This window comes from Sinocyclocheilus anshuiensis, unplaced genomic scaffold (genome assembly GCF_001515605.1).
Source record: "Sinocyclocheilus anshuiensis isolate Anshui unplaced genomic scaffold, SAMN03320099.WGS_v1.1 scaffold1716, whole genome shotgun sequence".
NCBI classification, from domain to species: domain Eukaryota; kingdom Metazoa; phylum Chordata; class Actinopteri; order Cypriniformes; family Cyprinidae; genus Sinocyclocheilus; species Sinocyclocheilus anshuiensis.
The window spans coordinates 54,991-66,976 of NW_015558645.1; the positions used below are offsets into that span (position 1 = coordinate 54,991).

Consider the following 11,986-nt stretch of genomic DNA (forward strand, 5'->3'; position numbering starts at 1 on the left):
ACAAACAACAAGCACTACTCTACACTGCTCAAAACTCGCGTTTGAATCGTCAGTGGCAAATTCATTAAATATAAAAACATATTTACAGTCTGTGAGTCAGAACAGCCGGCATTGTAGTCTACTCTCCCAGCATCAGGAAACGGTCCTCCATAAAATGTGTTCTACGTCTGAATATTTGGGTTGAAGCGTTCTGGAACAGTGTTGTAAATATTCCAGATTTCTGATTTCTACTGATTTCTAGTCGTGTCCTCTTTTGGAAGACCAAACAAAGTAAGAGTTTCAGAAGAGATCTCAATGTCTCAAACAGTGCTCAATATGATCTCAGTATGATCTCAACATGCTAATTTTACACCGCTGTACTCTCACTGTATAACAGTTATCAACTCGTCATGTCGATACATCGGAGACAAAAGTGAATATGTAAATAAAGCACGTCGGGGACACCATTAAATCTCCTGAGCAATGAAAGAACAAACTCTGAGCAATAAAGCTCTGCTTTGGGCTATTTTCTTCAATCCACTGCTCAGTTTTTCATTTGCAAGTTCAAGTCGATTCCATTTGTAATTCCTCTCTTCAATCTTACGTTTTATAGACTTCACAGTGACAAAAGCGAGCGACCCCCGTCGAGGGTTTCTCAATGCCACCTCCTCCATACAAACAACTGCTTTTGTCTGAGATTCGAGGGCCGACGGGTGGCCATACGCTTTCTGACCCTCTTCACAGAAAGGTAGAGCCTCTGCAATTAAAGGTTTAATTAACGGATCCGACACTTTACGGCACAGAGTAGAAAGCTCTTTGAGCCAGAGGTGAAAGGGACATTGGCCGAGCTTTTGTGGCTCTCAGATTCCCCGTACAGCTGTATGATTGGTTTCTCATTACGGTTCACACTGAATTCAGCTTTTTAATTAACTGCACTCTAAACTTCATCCAGGACCGATTCCTACAGACTTTCGAGTGGGTAGCTGGATGCTTTATGACCCTCTTTTCTCGTGTGGTTTGCAAAACGACAGAAAGAAAATAACTGGACATTTAAATGCATTTTAGAGCCTCAATTAAAGTTTCAGTTCACCATGCCAAAGCAAGACCCGAAAATCACCAGACCTGATATAAAATATACACTATTTGAGACACAGTGCATTACTGTTCAACTAGCACTGACATATAACACCCATGAACAATCCACGCTGAGGCCCTGTTCCAAAACCTAGTGTGCTCCCTAAGTAGGCAGTTTTTAAGGTACATGCTTGACATAATAGCAGCATAAGAATTATCATATAAGCTAGTATATCCTTCATTGAGAATGCAATCTCCCCAAGCATCATGAAATGTGACCCTGGACCACAAAACCAGTCATTAGGCTCAATTTTTCGAAACTGAGATTTATACATCACCTGAAAGCTGAATAAATAAGCTTTCCATTGATGTATGGTTTGTTAGGATAGGACAATATTTGGCCGAGATGCAACTATTTGAAAATCTGGAATCTGAGGGTGCAAAAAATCAAAATATTGAGAAAATCATCTTTAAAGTTGTCCAAATGAAGTTCTTAGCAATGCATATTACTAATCAAAAATTAGGTTTTGATATATTTACAGTAGGAAATTTACTAAATATCTTCATGGAACATGATCTTTACTTAATGTCCTAATGATTTTTGGCATAAAAGAAAAATCAATAATTTTGACCCATACAATGTATTGTTGGCTATTGCTACAAATATACCACAGCGACTTAAGACTGCTTTTGTGCTGCAGGGTCACATATGTGGTGGAGAACATGGGCATATGTTAAAAACTTACTTGATATACATTCAAACAGACGAGAAACTTCATGATTAGCGGTGTATGAGGCAATGCCAGATCTCCAGAGGGCAATATAGTAGATTTTAATTATATAAAAACCACAAACACACCTAACGGTGAACTACTCAAATGATTTATGGTAGACCATGATTGATGTAAAAAGCAGTACTGTAAGGTCTTCAAACAGACCAACTAGATTAACCAGCAAGACTTCCTCAGTCAGTCATCAAATGGAAACTAGTCTAAGCTGGTCTTGTCAGCAATGTGTTCACTGCTTGTCAACTCCAATAACTCCGATTTCCAACGAAGAAGAATAAACTCACCACACCCCACCACAGAGCATCAGCATAGCTAGAAAAATCTGTCTTCCCCTCCTCGTCTACTGCGTCCTTCTCCGCCAGATACACAAAATACGACGAGAAGATCAGACCCAGGAACCCAATGTACAGCGTGGTGATCAGCTCCTGAATCGGGGGAAAATAGGCAAATAACATAGATTAACCTATTTCCAAGATTTTAGGTTAGAATGTATATAAACGTAAATTAATAAGGTGTGTGTTTGGCATTAGGTGAACATTTTAGCAATGTCCTAAGATCTGGTCACCATTTACCTTTTGCTATTGCTAATTTACTTAAATAGTGCTGTGGTGTGACAAATGTGACCCTGGACCACAAAACCAGTCATAAGGGTCAATTTTTCGAAATAAATAAGCTTTCCACTGATGTATGGTTTGTTAGGATGGGACAATATTTGGCCGAGATGCAACTATTTGAAAATCTGGAATCTGAGGATGCAAAAAAAAAATCTAAATATTGAGAAAATCTCCTTTAAAGTTTAAAGTAAAAATGTTTTTTATAAGCTACAAATATACCACTGTAATCTCTAAATTAACTCTTTCCCCGCCATTGACGAGTTATCTCGTCTTTTACAAGAAAACGCTTCCCCGCCAAAGACGAGATTTTACGAACAAAAACACACGTGAACAGAACGGAGAAACGAGCGATGTATTATGTAAACAGATGCATATGAAAAATAATGCGATCATCAGCAATGGCAGCATCTAAATGAAAACTGCATAATGTTACGGAGTAAAATGTTGATCCGGGAAGTGATGTCTGTGCAAGCTTTGGAGGTGTTGATGGAAGCAGTTTACTGGATTTATGCTTTGATAATCGTACTGAATATTATCCAGATGTAGTTTTTGATAAAAATGTGATTTTCTCACCTTTTTGCTCAAAATTATGCATTTTTTATGAAACCTACCTATATTCAAGTGTTGATAAAAAAAGAATGCTTTAAGCTAGAAAAAAAACTGTTTAAAAGTAGAGGCTCTGATCTTTATTTTGGTGCGTTGCATATTCAAATATTCATACAGCAAAATATACTGGAGGCCATCAAAGTTTAGTGAAAATCATCAAAATCGCTGGCGGTGGCTGGCAACTTTTTTCGAAAATGCTGGCGGGGAAAGAGTTAATATAACAAAAAAATGAAAAATTATTTATAGAAATTAAAAATAAATGAATAAAAATTTACAAATAAATAAACAATAAGTGTGAAGAATGAATAAATGAAAAAAAGCAAAAATGACTGCATGAGTGAATAAAATGAATGAATTAATTAAGATAAGTACAACATGTAGGATGTTTGTTTTTTTTATCTCTCGGAAAATGACTTCCTGCTGAGTTCCTGATTATTTCAAGGATCCCCAAAAGATTGTCTATTTATGTCTATTGTATTTATTTTATTTTCAGTCAGTCCAGAGGAATCAAAACCTGATGACAAACTTTGTATATCTTTGGTGCAATATATCATCTCAGGATGAATGAGACTTTTAAACTGGTTGAAATGAACACGGTTTACGTGGCGAGTGTCATGGAGTATAAAAGCACCTTATAAGGAAAACTTTCCCTAAGTCCATGAGTGCATGTGAAGGCACACGGGGCTCTGAATGAATCAGCCCAATCACGCCTGATCCACTGAGAACTTCAGCCCTTTCACAAGACGTGCGTCAACGGTGAAGTGATTGAGAAAATGTGTGCGTGAACTGGTTGGATTTAACTCATAAAGCCAGATCACTGAAACGGGAGCTCTCAGCTTAGATTATCATAATGTGTATTCACGAGGTCATATTTGGAGAGAAAATCTGAGGTTGGTTACGCCAGACGTGCGCTGATTAGCTCTGTTTGATGAAATCAGTGGGTTTCATTGATCTGTAAAGTATTAAGGTGAGTATTGCGGTCATGGCAATAAACCCAGGCCTGAATTTGACAGCGTAAACCAAGCGCACCTGCCGATGAATAAAAACCACGGATCCCAGAAGCCTCCACGTTCCACCCTGACGATCCACATGCAGCATCCGCAAGATCTGGAGGAAACGGATCCCTCTACAGTCAATGAAAACAGAGCATCTTTAGTTCACAGAGCGATGCACTACAATAAACATCAATGACATATGATCGTTGTTGGATGTTCTACTGATCAAACACATGGATGGTGATATTACTGTCAGTCATATCTGTACCTGATTGCGGACGTGGCGAACACTTGCCCATTGGACCCGACGCTCAGAACCACGACAGAGGCGACGACCACTATCAGATCTGTGTCATGAGCGAAAGAAGAGGCCAAATTCATTCATGCACTGAGCTTTTGAAAGTATAAATAATCTTGGTCAAGATAAAGAGCAAAATGGCTACATGAATTACTAAAGTCTATGACAAATATTTCAGTGAAAATAATGACATTAAATGGATAGGATGGCTTGAGGGTGAGTAAACCATGAGGTGATTTTCATTTTTGGGTGAACTATCCCTTTAAGGAGAAAGAAAATGTAAGCATGCAAAATCTATTTAAAAAACAGCTGATGTAACCTTAGCTATTAAAATATATAAATATAAAGTCCATCTAAAGCTATTTATTTATTTATTCTTTTTTTTTCATTTTTTGTTCATCTGCATGCTGTTTATGTGTCATATTAATTTAGAGATTAGCCTACATGGATATATATTTCAGTGAAGTGATAATGATGACTTTAAGGTGAAAGAAAAACATTTTGGATGCAAAATCCAAAAAAAAACAGCTGATGTAACCAGGGTTATTAAAATATGTAGACTAAAATGACACACACACACACACACACACACACACAAAAAAAAAAAAAATTAAATCCTACATTTATTTTATTTCTGCTAGTTGCCATGGAAACATTTCTCATTTTCATTTAGTGTAACTTGATATACTAAAATAATTCAAACTAAATCTTAAATAAAAATTAATAAAAACTATATAGACATATTAAAACAGAAACGAATAAAATGACAAAAACACACAACAAAATTACTAAAACTTTAAGAAAACCTAAAATGAAAACTGAAAATATAAAAATAAAAACCAATTCAAACTATTAATCAACACTGGAGATAATTTTCCAAAATAACCAGATAACCATTCCAAAATAAAATAAAATAAAATAAATAAAATAAAATAAAATAAAATTAAATTAAATTAAATAAAATTAAATAAAATTAAATAAAATTAAATAAAATTAAATAAAATTAAATAAAATTAAATAAAATTAAATAAAATTAAATAAAATTAAATAAAATTAAATAAAATTAAATAAAATTAAATAAAATTAAATAAAATTAAATAAAATTAAATAAAATTAAATAAAATTAAATAAAATTAAATAAAATTAAATAAAATTAAATAAAATTAAATAAAATTAAATAAAATTAAATTAAATTAAATAAAAATAAATAAATAAAAAAAATAAAATAAAATAAAATAAAATAAAATAAAATAAAATAATGTCCAGTATGAGGAATGAACCTGAAGTAATATAAGCCACACATTATTTTTTCTTGATTTATTATTGGATTGGACTGCCAAAATTGAAGAAGTTAATCAGATTAAAAACACAAAAGATATAGTCTAATCTGCGATTGAATGATGCATGGTTAAGTGACAACCATGTACCATTCTGCTTCACGTACTATTTTAAGTTAGTATGCAGTAAGCATTATGCCAGTATGTCAGATACCTATAATGGAGATGGGTTTCCTGATGAACCGCAGACGGCCTTTAAGGCCCACATATTTGCTCCGACAGCCGGCCGACCACAGCCGGACCACGTACTCTGTCCCGAAAAACACCACCAGCACGATCTCCTGCAAAGCAGAAAGAAACAGGTGGATCTTTGTATGCACATATGTGTGTCTAAACAACATGCCAGAGGATCTGGCTTGGTCTGAATCAACGGCACATGTGGAGGAGACGAGCAGTACACACTGATCTGGAGCTCCCCTCATGATCATTTGACCCTGAACGGCTCCGGGGTCTCTGGGTTGATATGAGTGGCCTGACTGCAGTTTGCTTACACAAGTCAAAAGAGCGCTAACAATAACTATAGCCTACTAGCAGAAACATACAAACTGCATGCAAGCCTATTCACAAAAATATCAAATTGCATCGCTCTATGAATGTGGAGAAGCTAAGATCAATTGATGAAAAAATTAAAAACAAAGTTATGTAAACTACAAAAAAAAAAAACTTGAAGTAAAATAAACATTAACTGAATTATTTTTTTTTAAATCTTAAACTCATTTATTTTAACCTATTCATTTCAACTTATAGCGCTATATAAAAGAATGTGGAACAGCTTGATGGGAAATGAGTCACTAATAATTAATAAAATAATTAAACTAAATTAACTCTTAGTTGGAGGCATAATGGATTTCCCAGTTTGGGAATGTCTCATTTAGGGCTCAACTTTGCCTTTATACTAAACATCTTTTTATATGGATTTTTTATTTGAAATCTAGAATTTCAAGTGCTTCTTTTGATTTGAATCGGTTGTACTGTTCAGAGGATTTAAAAAAAACATACAAAAATTGTATCTTTTCCAAGTAATAAAACCAGACACAAATCAGTCAATACCTGTCATCCAGTAAGAGTCTACAGAAGAGCTTTATTCCAGTAAGAGATTTATATTTGTCCATTTGATGAGAAATGTTTATATTGAGATCTCTGACTTTTGATTGCTGTCTAAAACTCTCCGTTTTAAGAGATCTTTGGGTATTATCGCACACACACAGTATAAATAGATACACACTCGCTCGTGTCTCTCATCAAAATCTGTCATCTAGGCTGTGCAATTAAGCATGCATTCAATTCTGACAGTGCTGGTTTGATGAAGCATGTCTGGACGCTGTTCAAAGCCTCTGGGTTTCTCTGGGACTCAATCAGTAACATTTAATGTGTTCACGGGAATACAAGCCTTCAACCCCGTCCATAAACTCAACATCAGCTCTACTGAGATATGACACTGCCATCCAGTGGGAGAATACGCTACTGCATTAGGCTACTGGACATGTCACCTGCAGCACAATTAAATAGAAATAAATAAATAAATCAATACTTTTTTATTTTCTGCCGAATAATAAAATATGTGTTTTGGTATTTTCTCCTGAGGTAAAAATAAAATATAAAAATAAAAAACATTAAAGTATCTGTCTTAGCTGGGCAATAAGTATAAACAACAAGCACTTGGAACTTGGATAAAATAAAATAAAATAATAAAAAAATAAAATAAAATAATATAAAATAAAATAAAATAAAATAAAAGTCTTAGCTGGGTAATAAGTATAAACAAACACTTGGTATTTTCTGCTGAAATTAAAAGTGAAATTAAATGAGCTAAGATTAAATTAAATGAAATGCGCTGAAATGAAATGAAATGAAAAATAAAAAAAATAAAAAAATTTGATATCTTGTGAAACGGTTACCATCCAGAAGAGACAGCCTGTTGCAAAGTCTGCATGCTGCTCAATGGTGGACAGGACGCTGAATATCAGGCACACTAGGACCATGAGGAACCTGCGGACATAAAGTAGGTAGACCTGTCATTACACACAGGTGTATCTCGTTCCATTTAATGATTTCAACTAATTATTCACAACCACATCATTATCTGTTCCCATCAAAATCGCTTAAGGTCATTTCATAGAGCCTGATGAAGATTTAAATTAATTTGAATAGAATTGGTTTCTGATAACAAATCATCTCAATTCACAAATGCAACTAGTTACTTATGGGTCAGTATGCCAGTATTGCAACAAATTTCCTTGATAATGCAGTATTACTCAACACTTTGTCACATACTGTTTGCATTAGTATCTAAATAAATGCATTGCTTGCTCAGTATTCAGTGTAACTTTTAGGTTTACAAATTCAAAAATTCCCTTGCATTCTTTGCCACTGGAAAAGTAAAAAAAAAAGTACTGTCAAAAACTCCTGTAATGCAAGGGCTTGTGAGTAGTATTAGCCACAAATGCATGCATGGATGCACACTTAAAACACACACAACAAATATTATATTTAAAGTATTACAAAAATTACATTAAACACCTCTGACACAAAAATGCATGCTAAAATGCATACTATGAATTGAGACGTTAACAGTAATCATGTATAGCATTTAAGACAAAGCATGCAGACTGGGACACAAACAAATATATTAAGGTATAATTTTCTATTTTTCTTTAAGACATTAATCCTGCAATATTTATCTGTAAAGCTGCTTTGGAATAATGTCCATTCTGCAAAGTTCTATATAAATAAAATATACTTGCAGTGAAATAAATAAATAAATAAATAGTAGATATCTTAGCTGGGTAATAAGTATAGACAACATGCAGGTAATAACAACAACAACAATAAAACTATTTTAAAATAGAAAATAATAATGTTATATTGTTGAAGAGAGACCCTGAAAAATGCTATAGAAATAATGCAATCGATTTGCACCTTGTCTTTAACTCCATCTATTATCATCTTTTTTTTTTGTTCCCTGTACGTGCATGTGCCATTTTGTACTTAAAATCCTTAAGCCAAAGTTTTAAATTCATCTCCTTTAATGCACTGCCACATACAGACAGATGTTCAAAAACACATCAGCAAAACACAGCCAGCCTAATTATACAGGACGTCTTTAACTAGTCATTCAGAAACCCTGCTGCAGAAGATCCCTAGACAGAACAGTGTTTCTTAAACTAGCATATAGTTTGCGTAAGGATTCCCACACACACACACACAGAGGACAGATGGGAGAGAGTTTAACCACGAGAGAGATCACACACTTGCATAAACACGCACACACACGCTTTTTCTGCAAACACACAACTCAAAAAGACAAACACACAACGTGACTCACACAGCAGTCAGAGATCTCATGTGTATTACAAAAGATGAAGCAGCAAAGGCGTTCGGGAGTTACGTCACGTCCAGATGTACGCTGCCCTCGAGGGTTCGGAGCGGCTCGAGTCTGTTGTGACTGATGGTGCTCGTCTAACGTGCTGCATGTGAGCGTTTCAAACATCCTCACATACTGACAGCACCTGACTGAGCCAAGGTTTGCTCTGTCCTATTGGGTTCGGTTGAAAGGGCTGTTCTTCATAATTCTATAGGATTCTAGAGGAAAACATTCTAGTGGCTCCCTCTGCAGCGTTCTGCTCTACAAGATTCCAATCTATGGCAACAAACACGTGAAGTTTCTGGTGTGACAACCGCATTTAAACATGGGAGTGAATCCCCTAAAATAGAACTCACTTCCAAGAATGCAATGATTGGCACACTGGAAATCATAGCAACGTTCTGGCATCTTGTGCGTTTGTTATCCGCTATTTTTTGACCAAAGTAATATTACATGAACTCGTTGTGATTGGCTATTTGAACTAAATCACTGTCGACAGAGGCGTCATGTTTTGATCATGTTTAGAAGACTGCTCTTCAAGTGTTGCCATGTCCACTTATTATAAGCGACGCATAGAGAATGTAACAGTGCCTCTTCCCCCCTTTTCAGTGGTGCTGGTTCCACAAGTATTTTTTCCCATTAATTTTTCCCATAGGGATTTAAAAAAAAGTCTTTGTTAAAGCGCTATAAGCCATGAACCAGCTACGAGGTGAATCACAACATTACAAACTTCAATCAGGCAAAAAGATACAGGTACAAGACTGTGTACTTAATGGCTTTAGTGAAGGAAAGAACTACAATCCCATGAAGCACTACGAATGAGAAATATAAAACTCTCCTAAAGTAGTTTGCCTGAGGCTTACAGGTAATAATGTTCCGTTTCTTGCACAGGATGGGTGTTAATTTTCCTTGATATGCTTTATTTGACTCTCAAAGTGACATGAATCTTCTTTACTGTTCTATTGAAGAAACAAACTCATCTTGGATGGCCAGAGGGTCAGCAAACTTTCATTTTTGGGTGAACACGCTTTTGCTCTGGGTTCTGCTCCATTTGATTCAGCACTGTAAGGTTCTGCTCTTAATAAGTTTCCACACTATCAGGTTCCAGAAGGTTTCTGCTCTAAAAGGAGCCGAAGGATAATGATGCTGTGCATTACTGAAAGTAGTGGCTTTTAAACGTTCACTCAGTAGACCATAACCAAAAGACCAAAACAGATTATGACTGAAGTTCTTAAAGTTCTGTCGCTAAACACTCTCAACACTATTCACACAATGCGATTATGTTCAGATATCAAATGCATACTGTTTCAGAACATATTGGGCTTATGTAAAAATCCCAAACAGAAAACCAGAAAGTGAGCTAAACGACTGCAACAGCACTGTATGGAAGAAGAAATGCTCCTCTAATCCATTTCTGAAATGAGCAGATGTTAGATATCACACCATCAACAGCAGGATTAACAGAAGCGCAGGACGAGACACACGTAAATGGAACAAATATGGCCTCCCTCGTTTTCTCCAATTTGGATTAAGAGCCAGGTCAATAGATTAAAAGAGTAATAATGTTACATAACCTGAATATCCCTTTAAATCTGTCTAAAGGTTCAGTAGCAGGGAATTGTTACTATGAACTGTTCAGGTACCATCTGTGAATAATAGTCAAAATATGAAAGCAAACATGAATTTAACAGGCTTTATTCGATTTTATATGTAAAAAATAATTTAATTACTGTTGTATACTGTATTTTATTGTATATAAAATATATATATTGAAAAAACGTTTGAAATGATTGAAAAAAAATCATTATTCAGTGATTGACTAGTCTAAAACCATGAATAACATTAATATTTGAAAAAGTGTGTTTGTGTGTAGACATGTATGTATATTTAATATAAATAAATTATATATATTTACAAAAAGTGTGTGTGTGTGTGTGTGTGTGTGTGATTTACAATCCTGAAAACATGAATAACAATATTTGAAATAAAATGTGAGTGTGTATGCATGTATATTAAATGATAATAATTGTTCAATTATTGACTATAGTCTAAAAACATGAATAACTTTATTACTTTATATGTTTATATATATGGTAACACTTTACAATAAGGTTCATTAGTTAACATTAGTTAACTACTTTAGTTAACATGAACTAAGAATGAACAATACTTCTACAGCATTTATTATCTTAATGTTAATTTCAACATTTACTAATGCATTATTGAAATCAAAAGTTGTGCTTGAACAAAGAATGAACAATACTTCTACAGCATTATTAATCTTAATGTTAATTTCAACATTTACTAATGCATTATTGAAATCAAAAGTTGTGCTTGTTAACATTAGTTAATGAACTGTGAATTAACATGAACTAACAATGAACGACTGTATTTTCGTTAACATTAACAAAACAAAAACTGTAATAAATGTATTGTTCATGGTTCATTCAGGTCAGTTGATACATTAACATTAACTAATGGAACCTTATTGTAAAGTGTTACCATATGTATACATACCTCTGAGGGGAACTGATGTTTAGTTTAGTTTAGATGGTATTTTCTTTTCATCTTGTCTCTGTATAATGCATAGGCCTACTAAAGTAGTGTTTATAAGTGCAGTGCTGCTTTGTTTACAGCGATAACCAAGGACATTTACATTTACATTTATTCATTTAGCAGATGCTTTTATCCAAAGCAACTTACAATTGAGGAATACAAGCGATTCATCATAAAGAGGCAAATAAACACAGGAAGTGCTCGTAATACAAAGTTTCAGATATTGTTCAGATTACAAGCTAGACAGGGAGGGATGAAGGAAAGAGAAAGCAAAGGTTTTTCTTTTTTAAAGGGGTAATATGATGCTATATGCACTTTTACAAGTTGTTTGAACTGAAATGTGTGTTGGCAGTGTGTGAACACAACCACCCTATA

The 11,986-nt window shown here is 34.5% G+C and overlaps 1 protein-coding gene across 1 annotated transcript in view; it reads right to left on the reverse strand.

Moving 5' to 3' along the window:
- Positions 1-11,986, reverse strand: part of LOC107680937 (potassium voltage-gated channel subfamily KQT member 1-like) — a gene marked incomplete at its 3' end in the record, with an annotated part of 48,390 nt that overhangs the window by 15,535 nt on the left and 20,869 nt on the right. Inside the window, exons 3-7 of the mRNA XM_016477032.1 lie at positions 7,590-7,680; positions 5,846-5,972; positions 4,325-4,403; positions 4,091-4,187; positions 2,126-2,266 (exon numbers count right to left, since the gene is read on the reverse strand). Of these exons, the coding sequence (XP_016332518.1) occupies positions 2,126-2,266; positions 4,091-4,187; positions 4,325-4,403; positions 5,846-5,972; positions 7,590-7,680 (535 nt within the window). The remainder of the gene's footprint in view (positions 1-2,125; positions 2,267-4,090; positions 4,188-4,324; positions 4,404-5,845; positions 5,973-7,589; positions 7,681-11,986) is intronic.